This window comes from Scardinius erythrophthalmus (assembly GCF_964197995.2).
Source record: "Scardinius erythrophthalmus genome assembly, chromosome: 2".
Taxonomy (NCBI): Eukaryota; Metazoa; Chordata; class Actinopteri; order Cypriniformes; family Leuciscidae; genus Scardinius; species Scardinius erythrophthalmus.
Window position 1 is genome coordinate 9,279,901 of NC_138222.1, and position 18,902 is coordinate 9,298,802.

The 18,902-nt window shown below is 37.0% G+C and overlaps 1 protein-coding gene across 4 annotated transcripts in view; it reads right to left on the reverse strand.

Moving 5' to 3' along the window:
• The window catches only part of kcnip4a (potassium voltage-gated channel interacting protein 4a), a gene marked incomplete at both ends in the record, with an annotated part of 252,120 nt that overhangs the window by 41,265 nt on the left and 191,953 nt on the right, over positions 1 to 18,902 (reverse strand). For 3 of the 4 annotated variants that reach the window (XM_081359523.1, XM_081359525.1, XM_081359524.1), the window contains one exon: positions 3,384 to 3,508. In XM_081359523.1, coding sequence (XP_081215649.1) covers positions 3,384 to 3,508 — 125 coding nt within the window. Of the gene's footprint in view, positions 1 to 3,383; positions 3,509 to 6,462; positions 6,569 to 18,902 lie in introns of all 4 variants that reach the window. The other variant, XM_081359522.1, reaches the window with a different exon arrangement.

Below are 18,902 nucleotides of genomic sequence, written 5' to 3' on the forward strand. Positions count from 1 at the left end.
CCTTGGGTCAAGCCGAGAACATAGATACCAAGTTTTCCTTATTTGGCCAAACTTCCTGTCCGCCATCTTGATTTTCATTCAAAACCTACTTTTTCGAACTCCTCCTAGACCGTTTGTCCGATTTTCACCAAAATCGAATCGTATCATCTCCAGACTGTGCCGACAAAAAGTTATGGATTTCGTGTCGATTGATGAAACTGTTTTCGTATAGCACAGCAGCAAAGTTGAGGCATGATGCCAAAATGACTATTCAGGCTTTATATCTGCAATGCCTCGACATATTGACACAAAACTTTGTATGTGTCACTGTCTCCTTACTCTGACCACACCACATCAATTTCGTAACAGCGCCACCTTTTGGTCAAAAGTGACAATCCATTAAATCATATTTTGAATCACTTTTTACATGATTTTTCAGCCATTTCGCCTGAAATCCTCTTTAAATGTCTTTAATTGCTCATTGTTGCAGTTGGTCTGACACTTTCAGACATGTTGGCATGTCTTGTCGTCTTATTCTGCTTGGCCCCGGTAATTGCTGCTTGCAGCTATATTTTATTACTGTGATCAAAGCTGAAAGTCTTCAGTGTCACATGATACCTCAGAAATCATTCTAATATGTGGATTTGATGCTCAAAAAACATCAATCATTATCAATGTTGAAAACAGTTGTGTACATTTTGTTTTCCAGGATTTTTTGATGAATAGAAAGTTCAAAAGAACAATTTATTTGAAATATAATCTTTTGTAACATTATAAATGTCTTTACTGTAACTTTTGATCAATTTAATTCATCATTGATGAATAAAAGTGTTGATTTCTTTTATTCCTGTCCCCCCCAAAATAAAATCAAAATTCTTACTAACTGTTTTCAACATTGATAATAATGAGAAATGTTTCTTGAACATCAAAACATCATATTAGAATGATTTCTGAAGAATGAAAACAATATTCCACTGAAGACTGGAGTAATGATGCTGAAAATTCAGCTTTGCCTCACAGGAATAAATTACACTTTTCTATATATTCACACAGAAAACAGCTTTTTTAAAATTGTAATAATATTTCACAATATTACTGTTTTTTGTATTTTTAATCAAATAAATGCAGCCTTGGTGAGCAGAAGAGACTTCTTTAACAATAAAAATCTTACCGATCAAAAACTTTTGACTGGTATATATAAAAATCTTACTGACCCCAAACTCTCAAACCATAAATGAATGGATGATTTCTGCCAGTTCTTTAACAAATGTTTTTTACCTAATTGTGCAACATTATTAGCAAAGATACCAATATTGAATTGTATAGCAAGTTAAACAAGAGGGGTTTAGTCAACACAATGATTCTCCCCAAAAGCTCAAATGAACATTCTCTCAATCCGTGTTTAATATTTCTCTGTCTGGTATACACAATAGTAATAGTGAGAATAAGGATCAGTAATAAAAAGCAGTGTTGTCTGTCTGTTTCCAACCCCTTTCTCTTTGACTAACACTGGCACACTTTGAAATACAGAAAAAAATGTTAATAGATGAATAGAAAATGATTTCTAATGGCAAGGGTCTGACTATAACTGTTCAAAAGGCTGTTATCATGTGCCAACAAGTGCCAATTATTTATTCACTTTGTGTTTTTCCTCTGTAATCAGGGATGGACCAACAAAGCAAAGCATCAACACAAGAATAACAAGCTGTAGTAAACCAAGCCTGTCCCACATGACACACTTGAGGAGTTGCAGACTTGCAATAGCTGTTGCGTGTGTGTGTCTGTGAACTTCACGAGACTGTAGGGTGGACAATTTATGTTTCAGAAGGAGCTCACGTGCCCCCGATATGCCCTTTTGTTCAGTTCTACAATTACACCATCAAAGTGTGGAGTCAGAGGAATAACGTGAGGCCTTGGGGCGGCATTTGGAACAGGACCCTTGACAATGATTTACTAATTAAATCTATTTTGAAGGATTTTAGTACTTCACAGTCAAAAATCAAACATGTAGAAACGTGAAGTGGAAATGTCAGGTGATATTAAACGTGAAATAATAAAAAAGCAAAGAGATTTAACATTTACAATACAGGACACAACATTGGAAAATGAATAGTGTTGGGAAGGTTATAGAAATGTAATGGGTTACAGAAGTTAGCCTAATATTGATTTCTCTCTAACAGAAGCAAGATTAGATTTTAGTTTCATTCTCACTGGCAACTTTTGATTTCTGGATGAAAAGAGTTTAAATTTCCAACTCTGGAACGCATTTTTGTCACTTGCCATGGTGGCAACTTTCAGACAGGGTGTAGCCTAAAGCTTTCAGCGGCAATGTGGATTGATGAAATTGGCAGACTTGGTGCGCTGCAAATTCAAAGAAGAGAACCAATAAGCATCAGAATAGCATCGCTTCACTAAGCAGCCTTTAAAACGCATGAGGCATCGTGACGCCAATCAAAGATGCAGTGATGCCAAACCTCCTCATGGAAAAAAAGGCTGTCGTGTTTACAACTGTAACAATGAGCGCTTATAAGGAGCAACTAAACGCTGGATTAGAAAATGTATGTCAAGTCTGTAAAGTTCGCAGCATAGACTCTTTAAAATACTTCCAAGAGTTTTAAACACCGAACTGTTATTGTAGAGACGTCGGCGTTACATTTTCACACCTCTAAACACGACGTGGAACAAAACGAACAGTGATTGGTTGCTTTACATGTCAGTCAGACGGCCTCTGGGCGGTCCTTGGCTAATGAAAGCTGCTATGGAGTCCAGACCTTCTGCTGTCAGTCTGGGACTAATCAGGACCTGGGTTAAAAACCCACTGATATAGAAACTGGTTCGCAGAGATCAGTGCCCCCTAGTGGCGAAGCATTGAAATTTTGTAACATTTCGAAACAGTTATGATATAGCGAAGCCTCATTTACTGAAATCATGTGATTTTGTCCTGAATAACTGGTTAAAAACAATTAGAGCAGTGTTTCGAAAGTGGCCATCACTATAACTATAAGACAGGGTGCTAGCAAAACTGTGTAGTCACCTGTCAGCGGCGTGTGTGTGGTCTTAAGGAAGAATTCTGATTCCCCCCCTTGAGAGTCTGATAATAAAGGACCACTGTGCCACTCTCATGCTCTGTCACCTGACAATTTGGGTCAAGTTAATTCGGTGTTGTCTCATTACATTGTGCACCAGAGGTAACAAAGGACATTTATGCCTCAGGGACACTCTAGAGACCTTTCCTGACCTGATTATTGTAGCAAACGTGACAGATTTTCTGCCAAGTTTGGCATGTTCCACATCAAACCAACACTTTTAACTAAATTCAAATCTAATTCAAAATAAGAGAAGAATAAATAGGAATCCAACTTTGTATTTTAACATCAGATATGTAGTTAGAAGCATTAACTCACATTCTTGAAGCCCCGGTAGAGGATTTGAAGCTCTTTGCGTGAGAAACGCGTTTGAGCCTCCAGCAGCTCCAAAGCTTCTGGTCGATGCCGTACAGCAGAGAGCTCCAGTTCATCCTCAACACTATCTGTAAAGAAACACAAAACATCCGGGTTATGATTCACCTACTCATCTTAGCAGCATTGATCTAATTTATTTAATTAATAATTAGCGTACCAAATAATGACAACACAATTGAGGACTTTATATTTCACAGGGGATATTAGATGTACAACATTTAATGAGATCCAAAATATATACAGTACTGCGCAAAAGTCTTATGCATGTTAATACGATTTAGTTTTGTCTGTTTTTTCTATTCATCAAACTTTAAAATCTCAGTGCTAGTGCTACTTTTTGCACACTTTTATAAATACTGTGAATTTTGGACGTTACTCTTTACACATAATGTTTTTCGCCTGCTATATAGTAGGCAAGTATGCATATTCAGTTACAACCAGTCTTTATGAGTGAGTCACCGAATCCCTTCAACTGATTTGTTTAAAAACACTGATTCATTTATGACTGAAACAAGTGAATGTCTGTATGAGTGAGTCACTGAAGCGTTCACTCAACCAATTTGTTGAAAAGCACGGATTCATTTATGAACAAAGAACCACTACTGTGTGTAGCTCACAGACTTGCAACATTATGCTTTGGCTTTGTTTGAAACAATTTTCCTTGTCAAAGCAAAAATACACAAAGTAACTGAGGATATATTGTGTCTAAAATGTACATTACTCAATATTAACTTATTGAACTGTTGTATAAAAGCAGCATCACACAATCAATATTTCAAATATGTTCCTTCAGAGGTTTTAAGATGAAACCTCAAATATCCAAAGCATGTTTTAAGCTCTGTTCTAAGACTTTCCATCTGTCCATAGTATCTTAACAGGTCTCAGTGTCTCAACATTATTAGCCTTAAATCTAAAATAGCTTTCAACTCATATTTAAGCCTGTTCACACCAAAGACGATAACGATAAAGATATAGTTCTAAAAATAGTTCTCAATATTAAAGAATAGCAGAGTTCACACCACAGCTATAACGATAACGATGTAGGGAAACGATATCGTTGGGATCACTTTCGTAACGATTTTTTTCCTGCTGTTGAACAATAAAACACTGACAGCCAATCAGAATTGTAATTTAAGGGCTCGCGCATTTAAAATGGCAGACACAATTGCGGAGAAGTTAATCGCCGAGGTCCAGAAAAATCGTCCACTGTATGACAAGTCAAGCCCCTTTTCAAGAAAATGTATGGAAAACAATCGTTCATACCCTCTGAATAAATGGTAGAAGTGGGTCTCGTTTCGTTCGTTTCGTTCCGACAACACTGTCTTGCTTCCTTTGAAGTTGTGGTAAAAAAGACAAGGTGTTGTTTTTATTCTATTATATTGACTAACTTACGTCATCTGAATTTACTGTTATGTTATTAGATCTATTACACTAACTTCACTCAAAACATAGCATGCTGAGGACATCTGCTGGTTAAAGCCGTGTAAATGCAATAAGAACCGCTAAAACATGTCCAATAACGTTGGACGCACTTTGAAACAGCAGCGCACGAGCTTAAAATAAACAGACCGTTATTGTTCATTGGTGTGGATGCAAATATCGTTATGGTTATCTTTATAGTTATCGTTCTTGGACCTTGAACGGCCCTTTCGGACATTGCGTTTCTCTAGCTCAGATCATCTAGCATATGATTTGACTTGTGCCTGAGATTTACACATTATTTACACCCCTAAAGGCTAAATAATCTTTAAAAATAATCACTGTGGAGCAGGAGCCAATATAACATTAATCAATGGGAGGTGATGGTGGCTATGGAAGGCACAGTGATTACTTTGACACCTGAAGCGTGGAAGACAAATGGCAGACATATGACCCTGTGATCCACAGAAGACGACTCGTCAACCGTTTGGCAAACAGAACTGACACATATAAACATCATTTTCTCATCCCAGAAGCGGCCCTCTGGGTGTATGGCAATCAAATGTGACAGACTAATTGTAGCATCATTACCACTTCATGCTAACAGCCCCGTTTTCATAAAATGATGGATATGTATTTCAATAACAGCATTCTTTGGCATCTAAATGTGTTTGTTAAAAACACAAAACAGAGCATTAAACAATCAGCAGTTAATATGACATTTCATCATTTGCTAGTCTACTTCAAGAATTCAATACAATTGATATTTAGGATTCGCTACAATTTTGCAGAGGGTATTCAGACAGCGGATATAGCATATTCAGATATAACATATCTGAGTATAACAATACTCAGCAGAATGTCTTTGGATTACATAAAAATAATGAAAAGAGTGAGAGATACAGAGGTCAAACATGTAAGAAAATAAAAAGAAATGAAAGGACTGACCTTGTGAAAAACAAGTACACTTTAAAAGAATATAGGCCTACTTAATTAGTATAATTAAGCATTTAATATAAGTTTAAATTATAATACATTTTCATTAGATTCAACATTACATTCATTTAACAGGATATCTTTACATGGAATTTCATAATTCTATTATATTTGAATTATGGTGAAAGTGTACTGCTGAATGTACTGATAAGCTTTTATGATAAACAAATTATTTCTGTTGAAAATTGTATGTATTTTAAAATATACTTGTAATTACACATTTGTAATAAAGTTGTAATTTAGTACATTTCAAATATATTAAATGTGACAGTTCTTATACACATGTACTTTACACGTGATTTATAATGTTTACTCAACTAATCAAAATAAGTGTACTTATTTAAATATCAACAAAATATTTAATGATTTAAAATACTTTCAAGTAAAATGTGACAATATTACAAATTTATATATATATACATACACACATATATATATATTATCTGCAAGTACAGTTTTTAAAAATATACTTTTAGGATATGAAGTACACTATAAGTTTACATTTAATAAATCAAGTGCACTTCTTTTTCACCAGAGTATGGACAATACGCTGATATAAACAGAGCTGTTTGAGGAAAGATACTGGAGACTTGTGTGGAAAGAGGACTTGCTTTGTGTACTGATGGATGGGGCTTTGGTAGAAGAGCATAGGAACATCTTCTTGAGCCGTGCCGTAACACCACGCCTGCTGCCGTTCGGAAGGCAAGCGTTACCTAGGAGATACAGCGTGAGTGTCAACACAGTAACCATGGTCGAACGGAGCATCGGGCGGCGGCATGCTGACATGAGTTCATCAAGCAAAGGAGGCATGGATGTGCAGTTTGAGTTTCGTGCAGATCCAGGATCAGTTTTTAGCTTTGTCAGTCTGTTAGAATAACTTGATGACTTGTTCTTTTTTTTAAGCTGCTGAGCGAATGATATTTTCCATTCTCTAAACCTCGACCCAACCATCACATTAATCTTTCTACATCTTTTATTTTCATAAAGACTTGGCTTATTAAGCTGGTATCCTTGTGGGTACACTTTGCTGGTTCTCACAATGTACAGTAGGTGATTTGAGGTTTTACTGTCCTTGTGGAGACATTAGATTCCTGCCATGTAATGTAACTTGCTGATTAACTACCCTAGTGTGATGCATCGTTGGAGAAATTAATCAACTAGTCACAACTGTTTCTCGAAATTGTAGGAACATGGTCGCTCCTCTGTCGTTTGAACCACATTGATTCAGCAATATAGGACTGTCGTTAATAACGTCACACGTAGGTGGTAGAGTAATAACTTCTCCAAGATGCTGCTGTAACGATCATGGCACCTAATGACTACTTCACTGTTTTTGTTCCGAGTCATTTTGCTTTATTTGATGTTTGATTTATCGTAGTTCCCTTGCGCATTTTACACAAATGCACACTCTTCAAAAACAGCAGTAACTGTTGGCACACTAAAATAGAACTTAAAATGTATATACAATGAAAGATATAGGGCCCTATCAGCCCAACGCAGTTATCATTTTCACGTCCTGCACCACGTTGTTTAAGTAGCAAATGCACTTGCGCCCATTTGTGCGCCCATAGGCGTGCTGGTCTGAAAACGAGGTGTGTTCAGGCGCATTGTTGGCGCGTTGCTATTTTGAGGCAACTGAAATACACTATAATTTTATTGTTATTTAAAGAGCAAGTTAGTAATGTGCGCCTATAGGCGGATCCACAACGCGCGTACACTTTGGTTCACGCACGAGCAGATCCGTTTCCTAGAGAAGCGTTCAGTTTTTCCGCTTGCAAATTGCAAATGGCTTTTAAAGGGAATGGGAGATGAGACTCGGATTGGTTTATTGCACGTTACTCCCAAAACACACCCATTACTCATTAAGTGAATAGTGACGACCCTTTTGGACCATATGTCTGGCGCAGACCATTTTTCCAGCCGTTAAACTAGCAAAAGTGGATTTGGACACGCCCTAAGTGTGCTTGCGCCCTGCACTTTAGACCATGTGCTTAGATCGTTAAAATAGGGAACATGTACTGATTGTTAGCTTGCTTATTGTGCCCAAGAGCATGACCTATTTACTGTCATTTAAGAAACTATGCTTCTAACCACAGCTCGAGAGCTGTAGTTTCAACCATGTAAGTTTGCAAATGTTCATTGGAATTATGGTTCCCTTTCTGTCAGTCATGTCGACGTTATGCCGACTGATATTAGGGGTCTCACTTGGGAACCCCAATCACCTCTGAGTTTTAGAAAACGCCCAATGAAATTGGCGAGTGGAATTTGCATGCCTGGCCACTCCTCCACACATACGGGTATATAAGATGGCGGCATGCATCCACTCTTTGTGTTTGTGCTGAGGAGCTGAGACGGTGTCCCGGCCATACATCGGAGAGTTCAAGGTTGTGGCAGGAGGGACATAATGTCTCCGTTCCCTCCATCAGGCGTCATCATGTCTCTTCAGTCAAATTTGGACTAAACCACTTAATTCATATGGATTCGTTTTACGATCTATTTATGAACTTTTTGAAGTATCAAAGTAGTAGTTGTGTAGCTGTCAATGGAGGGACAGAAAGCTCTCAGATTTCATCAATAAGATTTGCATTTGTGTTTTCTGAAGAGAACGTAAGTCTTACGGGTTTGGAACGACAAGAGGGCGAGTATGAAAGAATGAACTAACCCTTTAATGATATAGAGCATAACTCCCTTTGTAATGACGTTGTGCTTTATAACTTTACAGACCTTTTACATGCTCAAACAGCAATGTTACACACTAAAGTAAGTTGAAAATGTAAAAAGGAATAATAGGTCCTCTTTAAATATGTTTATAAATAAAATCACTTGTCAGTACGATAAAGATTTACAAAACAGCAATTCAAAAAGTATCTCAAGGTCCAATAATCAATTAGTAATTGATTTCTTGTGGCATGTTTTCTCATTAAGGACAAAACATGCCTATTGCTGCACTACAGATAATGAGTGTGGCCTTCCCTTCAAGACACGTACGCTTATGTAGCAAGATTGAATTTCCTGTGGGGAGAAGCTGAGGGGATCTCGAGGGCCGCAGGTGAGGTCAATACATCTGATCTTAAATCAGGACCATGCAGGCTACACACTCTGTGCTTTATCTGAATGGCAACAGTGTGACAGTGTGTAAAGCCATTTACGTTGTTTATGATGGTAAATGAGATAAACGGAGCAATCATGAAATAAACTAACTAAAGTTAGGGTTTGGGTTAAACCCAAGCCTACCCATGTATCAACCTTTTATCTTATTTGATTTTGCACTTGTTTATAAATCATTATTACCCCATCTATTTATCGAAAGCAAATAAGTATTTAGATTTTTATAGTCACTACTAGTCAAAAGATTGAGCAATACATTTTTTAAAAAATATTTTAGATCTAAATGTTTTTGCTTAAATGCTTAAAATCTTGAAAAATAAATAAATAAATACAAACATAAAATAAAATAATTTTATATTTTTCTTTTTTAAAAGCTCGGACAAAAAAAGCTTGACAAAATGTTTTATTATTATAACAAAAATCTTTTGCTCTGAATGTTTATGCTTAAATGCTTGAAAATACTTTTGTAGACAATAGTGTTATATTCATTTCTTAAAAAAGTAAAAAAAAAAAAAAAAATGCAAAAAAAAGGATAATTTTAGATTTTTAGATTTTAAATGGATGTTGGATCAGATCGTGAAGGAAAAGCAGCCAAAAATTGTCCAACATACACTGAAAATCTTTCAATATGGTTCAAAGAAGCATCCCAGGATGCATCTCATAAAGCTGGATGATAAAATGAAAGTAAGCTTTTTGCTTTTTTTTGTCCAATCTTTTGATCGGTATAGTGTACTTCAAACTACTTGGTGATTATTCTCGGTGCTGACTTATGAAATAACAGAATAATTATTTCAGTTATTTCAGAAGAAGACCTTGATACTCAGCAAGCGAGGAAATGGTTGTATGGAGAAAACACTTCTTTTGAAAGATGGTGCCCTTGAGTTTCTATCTAGCAGCAGCACAGGGCAGTTATCGCTCCGAAAGATGTGTCTGGGTGGTAATAGCAATGTTCACCATGGAGGCTGCTGGGTAGTCATGGTACTTTTAATAAAGACCTCAGCTTAAATTAAAGATCCAGCCAAAAATAACATAAGTAGCGATTTCACATGATACCATGCATGTCGGCCCTGCCATGAGAAAAATACAGTATGTGCAGTGTTGCATGATCATTCAGCATGCACATAATAAATGCAATGATGTCTCATTCATAAAGTCTTGGGATTTCATTCTTAGCTATTAATATATGTAGGTTAACATAACTTTAAAACATGCCATGCAGGGAAAATATCCAAATCTAGCACTGGAGGAGTCCCATAGTAGGAAGTTAAGTTAGAACATAACTTCAAATATAATGTGACAAACTATTCATCTTTAAAACAATGTTAAGGCGAGATTATTAATACATAAGGATGCTTTATGCCTGATATCATTCCATCAATGCAAGAACAAGGCGAGTCGGTCATGATGCATTTTTGCCATTCTCAGGAAAATTCTTGCTGAGGTCAACAAAACTCTGATATGTACAGCGGGTGACAGTGGGCTCATATATCCATCAAATGTGAGATTTATATCTATCCGAAAACATGCCTTAAAGTCATTTCACATATAAAGCCTGTAGAGTCTCTGGAGTGCAACAAAAGTTTCAGCACGATTACCACAGGAAAGACAGTAACGAGACTCATGAACCAATGCAACACGTTTGTGCTTGAGGGTCATTCCTATGATTCATACGCCTTTTAAGTCTCGAGTTGTGGCATTCATAAACACTGAATTTCAACGGATCATTACAATACGCACCAACAATAATTGATAATAGCTGAGCAGCAAATCAACACATTAGAATCATTTCTGAAGGATCATGTGACACTGAAGACTGGAGTAATGATGCTGAAAATTCAGGAATAAATTACATTTTAAAATATATTCAAATAGAAAACAGTTATTATAATTATAATACTTTTGCACAATATTTTACTCCATTTATGATAAAATTATAATGCAGCCTTGGTGAGCAGAAGATAAAATATCTTAATTATTCCACGTTTTACCAGTGGTGTAGGCTAATTTATGAGACACGTTAAAGAGCATTGAATATTAAATTATATTATCACTGAATAAAAAAATAAATAAAATAAAAATAAATAAAAAAAGTGCTTAATAGAAATTGAGACATTAATATCCAGTTTCTGTACAAAAATACATCTGTAAAACACAGGACATATGTTACTATGCTGCAGTGGTCACACAGTAAATTCCCAAATGAACCGAATGTTCACAGGTTTCTAATGCAGGGCTTGTTACTTCTGCTCACCATATGGTACAATACAGAACTGGTTCATATCAGAGTGATGAAGATTGATTATTGGCAGAGATGTGGGTGTAACAAAGCTAATTCGGTACTGCATCAAGCTAAATTCTGCCTTTTTGTTTTTGGTGTCTGGAAAGGCCAAAGTTGCTCCCTCTACTATAGGGTTCCCAATATTACTATTGCTCATACTGAAGGTTAATCTACAGCTTTGGGGCCAGATTTACAAAACAGCACAAATTAGCATGAGAGTGCAATTCCAAAAAAGTGCCGATGGGACAGGAAAGTTCTGTGCGTGATCTACTGATGACGCGCAAATTAAAGAACACTGACGCAGCCGGATCATTTCCATAATGACCAACACAATCTACCAAGAGCAGCGCAAATTAGTGTCTGGTTTAAAACATGCTTTTTTTGGGCGGTAAATAAAGGTGCAAATGCCTGTAAATTGATGACTGCAAACCTTAGTAAATCACCTCATGTGGTTCATTTAAATACTCTCTTCCCATAAATTTGGATGAACAGCGCCCTCTTCCACCCTCACTACCCACGACTGAGGTGCCCTTGAGCGAGGCACCTAACTCCCAATCACTCCCTGGGCGCCACAGTGAATGGCTGCCTACTACTTTGGGTGAGTGTGTCCATGGTTTCCAGTGTGTGTGTGTGTGTGTTCACTACTCACTGCTCCTAATGTATGTGCACTTTCTTGGATGGGTTAAATGCAGAGGACAAATTCCGAGTATGGGTTACCATACTAGGCCTTTACGTCACTTTCACTTTTTTAACTCATAGCAACCACCTAGCAATGACCCAGAACCCCCTAACTGCCGCATAGCAACACCCTAGTAACCACCTAAAACACCTTAGCAACATGACAGTACATTTAGGCAGAAAATGATAGTGAAAAATGAAAAATTGGTGTAGGATTTACTTTAAAATAGTTTTTTTACTCAGAAATTGCTAGTAAATTTCACAAAAAAAATACAAAGAACACACTGAATTAAATGACAATTCTTGTTTTTTTTATGGCATATTGCAGTATTATAAATGATATATCCACGCACATCATTATTTCTTAAAAATCATGTGCCCTCGTAATCTTTAACCAAAATATCTCCCTCTTGCAGCGACATCTCTTCTCTGATGATATGTTTACTGGCGCGAAGGCGGGGCCACCTGCCACTCACATGAGATTGACCAATAGAAAACCACAACCATCCAATCAATGCCCCATGGACAATCAAGTCCTGCCTCCTTGTTCAAGAAGCCGTTTCACTCAAATTTACGTCACAAAAGGGAAGGAATTAGAAACACTGAAATAATATTACTTGTAAATCATACAGTGCTCCAATATATTTTTTATTTACAACTTTTTTGTGCAGTGTAGTTAGCGTTATTAATGAAAATGGACCACTTCAGCACTTCACCCATGTGCAACAAAAGTCAAGCATTATATAACACTACATCAATTTTCTAAAAATATAGCACATTCATGTGGTTGAGTATATTATGAAGTCTGGATAGTTTCATTGTTTCAAAATTTTCCCTTAGAGTCCTGCATGATTTTACAACTCATTTTATGACTTCCTCCTTCCTGCTGCCACCTATCACATCTCTCTTTGTTTCTCCACATCTATAATGTATATGCACCTCAGCCCGGACAAGTGCGGTTTTATGAGCCTGGACACTTCACAGCTTTCTGTCCCTCAGAGAGTCAACACCTCACCACTTTCCAGTCTGCTCCCAGACATGACCACCCGCTCGTGGCGTCAAAAATGCAGCCTCAGAAACAAAGGAAAAAAACAGGTCATTGTCCAAAGAGGCCACAACTCAAGAACGACAAGCACGCTTTCTAAGTTACACATAAAATAACACACCCGGGAGCTCCATTAGACACTGCTTAAATCAGTTTTATTATGGATTTTGACAAGGTCAAAAGAGTAGAGGCAATTCAAGCTCCCACAAACAGAGACATGAATAAAATGATCTGTCTTGAAGGTGTATTACTTACTATATACGTGGCTACTAAAGCGTAAAAGGATGTTGATTGCACAGGAATTACTGATTGAGTTCAAACTCGCACGGTATTAAAATGGTACACATTGGTTCACTATGGGTGTGACATTATGAAATCGAGAAATATTTTGGGTTCAGTACAAGTTAAGCTCAATTGACCTTGACTTGTCCCTCGTTTTCTTAAAAAATTTATAAGCATTATAAACCACAAATACTGTGGGGATTGAGCTAAAAGGCCCACTGAAAAGCCTTGAAACACACAGTGTGTTGACGTAATTTCCAATGAAATAGGAAGACAGGGCGGGACATATCGAACAGCTCCTCCCTTTTTTAAAATAGCCAATAGCGTTTAGTTTATATCACAGCTCGGCCAGAGCCGTTGAGCTCGGTAAAACCTCAGTTTTCTTCTAATCTCTAACAGTTTCTCCTCCATATCGCTTTAAAATAGCTTTCTGTGAAGAATTGAAATGTCTGACTGTGTATGCGCTGCGGCGGTTCTCGTGACACTATTGTAAAACCAGACTTCATTCGCCCCAATGAAAAGCATATTTACACCGTCTGAATCGTTCCCTATCCCCTATATAGTGCACTATGTGTCATTCACCATGTAGAGAATAGTAAATGTGTAAACAAGTAACCGATTTCAGCCGTAGCTTCAGAGTCTATTTATAATGTAGGAGGCTGGACGCTTTAGATTCTAGAGAGTATTTGATTGGACAGTAAATCTGATGAGAAGCTAAAGTGCAGAGTGATGTTATCAAAATCTTTTATCCATATTGGCAGAAGTGAGAGACTAAGTTTTGAATGTTAATATCTTCTAAATATGAAGTTTTTGTTTTGGAGCACAATAGCTTATAGACAACAATAAGACTAACATATTCATACTAAAAGCAAAAAAACTTCAATTTTGATATCATGGAGACTTTAACTTCTGTTGAACCTGGAGTATTCCATTAAACTCTTTTGAAAACATCTGTGCCTCGCTGTCAATTACCACAGAAAAAAGTGACTGATTAATCGCTCGGTTTGCAGAAACAAAATAAAACCATGCTCAGGCGCTTACAACATCAGTCTATGCGACAAGCTCATATTTTTAATTCACATGTGCGTTATTTGAGCTGTAAAGTTGTCTAAATGATCTTTTAGCGGTGTTACTGTTATACTGTAATAATACTGTAATTCCATTGGATTTTTCTTCATGTACACTTTTTCTGGAATCCTTGTGTGTGTTGTGCAAGATTTACAGGTTTACATGATTATGACAAGAGTTGAAACACTAGATAACTAAGCAAAACTATTTTTTTTTTTTTTCAATTTTGAAAATGTTGGCGTTTGCTCATGTTCTCATTATGCCTGGCATACAGACGACCAGAAAATCATAAAGTCTAAAGGACTCTTCTGAAGGCCAATGAAAAGTTCAGCAGCATATTTCATTGGTTTTGGCAGGGCTGATTTAAAAGCTGTTACGTGAGCACATTTCCCCTCCCATCACATCCACCTGCTGAACTTCACTGGCAGTAATGGACACATGTGCTGTAATGAACAGCTCAGAAACGCATCTGCTGCTGCTCAAAGATGGACTTGAATATGTTTTCTGCACATTTAGCAACACAAATGACATCAGACACCTTAGCAGGTAATGGCGCAGAAAATGGCAAACATGATAGTGATGGATGGACAACGACACTGAGTTAAGGTTCAATTTCAGTGCTTCAATTCAACTGTAACCAAAAGCATTTTATGGCATATATGTGTCATTATTTTTGTGATTCTGTTTAATGCCGCAGAAATATACTTCAGCTCAAGTATTTAACAACATATTGTAACATATTTAACTATGCAAAGCCTGAAATATAAAGTAATAGTCAGAAAAAAGTTTATTGAACCTTTAGACAATATACACTGTACAGTATGTATATATATATATTTGATACATCATGCTTTTATGGCTCATATATAGGACAATATGGAGCTCATACTAGAAGCAAAAAAAAACATCTACATTTTATTCAGATGCACAAACTAAAATATGTAATTTTGTGCAAATGCTGATATTTATATGGCAGAAAAGATAGAATTCTGTTAGCTTGTAATGTAAATCAATGTCATATTTGTGTACTAATGCATCATATTTGATACTCACATTTTAACATGATTTTTCTTAATAATGATGTATGGCTAATCAAGTAAATGTACGTTGCTTCAGTCAGTAAGTGTTCATCTTGAAATATCACTAACAATATAAAACTTATTCTTACGTTTACTTTATGCAAATCAGCAAAGATTTCACAGCAAAAAGACACATGTACCACAATTTTAGAATGATACTAAAGGCTTTTTATTTGCTAAAAAACCTTTAAACTATCAAACAGAGGACAGAAGGCATGTAGTTTGTGTACAAACGCAACGTTTTGATCATGTTGATGATTTAGAGACCTTAGAATTAATTTGCATATTGAATAGGCTTTACAGGAATAAATACATATTTTCATGAATAAATGATCAGATAAGAGAATGTAACCTTGAAAAAAAGATTTATTTCAAACTAACAGTGAAAGGTTCATGTGACGTGTCCAATAATGACAATAGCCGGTTTCATGCTTACATTACGAGGTCAGACTACTTGACATGTTGATGACTTAAAGAAGAACTTACAGAACATATATGGCACTAGGCACATCCTTAGTTTAGTCTGTTTTAAAGGGATAGTTTACCCAGAAATGAAAAATGAAAGTCTTCACTCACCCTCACGTCGCTCAAAAACTGTGTATTTCTTTCAACTGTGTTACGTAAAATAATAGGATATTATCAGTATTTTTGTCTTTACTATGGAAGTCAATGGTCAGCAAAACAGAACAGATCTTCTTATGTGTTACATAGAAGAAAGAAAGTTTGGAACGACATGAGGGTGACTAAACAATTACAGAATTTTCATTTCGGAATAAACAATCCTTTAAACTGACAGCCCTAATTTCTACATATACTCCAACCCCATTTGTATGCTTGATAGATACATCAGCAATCCAGTTGTTCTGTTTTCTTATTTTGCGCATGGCAACATTGTGGGGAAATAGCTGTCCCTTTTCATCTGTAATGACACTAACTATTAACGTCAATACCTATTTCAGAGGCATTCGGTCTCTATTATAGGTCACTGCAATGAGGCGTATGTTTAGATGCTAATAAAACGAAGCTTCTTAAATCTTTGCCAGCTTTTCAGCCAGAAACGTCGGCTCAAGCTTCAACACCAACCAAACCTGACATCACATTTACAATTTACCAAGCATTGCTTCCCGTTTGGTTGAATCTACCCGAGACAATTGGTGACTTATTTTATACTATTCCACACCCTGAATGAATGGTTTGTGTTGTTTGCCTAGGTGTACAGGCAGAGTGAGGCAGCCACAGTTGTCTAATGGTTGTCCAATAATTCAATAGCTGTGTCCATCCACCAATTTTTATGCTAAATTTGGGTTATCACATAAAAAATAAAAAAAATAAAAAAACACTGGATGAAAATACATTAAAGGGGGGGTGAAATGCTCATTTTCACTCAATCTCCTGTTAATCTTGAGTACCTATAGAGTAGTATTGCATCCTTCATATCTCCAAAAAGTCTTTAGTTTTATTATTTTTATCAAAGAAAGATAGGGTGTACCGAGTCTTTCCGGAAAAAAACGAGCGGCTGGAGGCGTGCCGTGTGAGCGGAGCTAAAGCTGTGCTAATGCGCCGAGCCAGTAACAACACACAGAGACAATAGATTAGAAGCAGTTTTACTCACCGAACCTTTATCATTGTGACTGCTCGATCCTTAAGCATTAGACGATCTGCAAATCCGTCGATCTGGGCTTTGTTTATAAAACAATCATCGTCGAAATGCAGGGAACAACAGTCTTACACAACTCCGTTTATGCTCAGGAAAAACAAACTCCATCCACGGGTTCCTTAACGCTGGGTTCTTTGGGAATCTGTGCAGGGTTGTCTTGCCCTGGCATCCAAAAACACACTTCTTTGGTGACATTGACTTCCCAAAAGCCGGGCAGGGCGCTTTGATGGCGAACTGCTTTCGCTCTCTTTCTCTGGTCTACGAGTGCGCGCGCCCGCGATCTTACCGGAGAAGTGCCCTTAGGACCCATATAAGGAAATTCCGCTCTATCTTACGTAAGACAGAGCCATACTCGAAAAAAACTTTCCGAAACTTGTGACAAACCGGAAGGACAATTTTTGCCACAGAAATACTCCTTCAAACGTGCAATTTAATTTTTGAAACTTTGTCCATGTTTAGCAAGGGAATCCAACTCTTTAACAGTGTAAAAAACTCAGTATGCATGAAATAGCATTTCACCCCCCCTTTAAGATACACACAAATTCTAAAAATTTTCAAAAAGAAGACATGCATGTAAACTATGATGGAAACACATTTACTAAATAAATCCCTTGATGAGCAACAAACAACTCACATGACTTTGCCTCAACAGTGGATGTGGTTGGTCTAAACAGTGAACCAATCACATTGGTGTGATTTTTTATTCCAATTCCCTTCCTACAGCAAATTTACTGTTAGCTGTAAACGGGCTGTTTACACGACACTGTTTTCAACTAAAAACGTAAAACTTTTTAAGCGTTCTGGTCATTCGTTTACACGACAACAGCGTTTTTAGTGCCTGAAAACACGAACTTTTGAAAACGGGTTTCAAAGTGAACGTTTTTGAAAACGGTCTCCGTGTAAACAGCGAAAACGCGAATCTCTGAAGACGATGACGTCATGCACATGCGTATTGCGTGTTCAATCTATGGTGTTTCATCGCCATCTAATGGCCTGGCAGCAGAACAGCGTTTTTAGTCGTTTTCGCAGATGCGTGTGAATGGGGATCGTTTTGACAATGGTGTCGTCTGTACGCGGAAAACTCAAAGGAAAAACTCCTCCGTTTTAAGCATCGTTGTCACATCACGCTTAGAGATTAGTGTTTGTTGTGATTGACATGACCAATGAAATCCGATGAACAGGTTCGGGGATATTACAGATATTTTGGGCCAGTTTCCCAGGAAGTGACGTTTTTGTTCTCTTGAACACGGTGCTTTATTTACAAATGTTCTATGCGATTTTCCGATTTTGTGCACAAGTTACATTCGCAACTTTGGATGGAAACAGCTAATGTGAAACTTAGTATAAGTACTGGTTAGACCATCAGAATAAATATCTGATATATTGTGTGTAATGAGGTACACACAATAAATAACCCAGTAAATCCACCAGTATAAATGACTTTCCCTCTCCACATTTATATTCAGGGTGTTTTATGAAAGGCTTTTCAAGTTGAAAAGTTGAAAGAGCAGCCAAGTAGGAAACACTAATGAAGCACAGATGGCCAGTAGACACAAAGGACAGGCCTTTCTTCCAAACAATACTCTCACAAACACACTCAAGACCGGCATTACTAGGAGAGAGCTGCGTCAAAACAACCGTGAATAGCTCCTGAATGACCTTCATTGTGATTTGGTCAACGACATGAAAAGACGACATGAAACGACAGCCTTTTTTGAAAAATAATGAGAACGAAAAGACAACACATACAGTCATCTATGTCCAGATCATTTCTGGTCATTTTGTTTGAAGAGTTCAGCTGGAGATGGATGATCTCTAAAGCAATTCTTTGCAATCATGTGCTTAGAAAGAC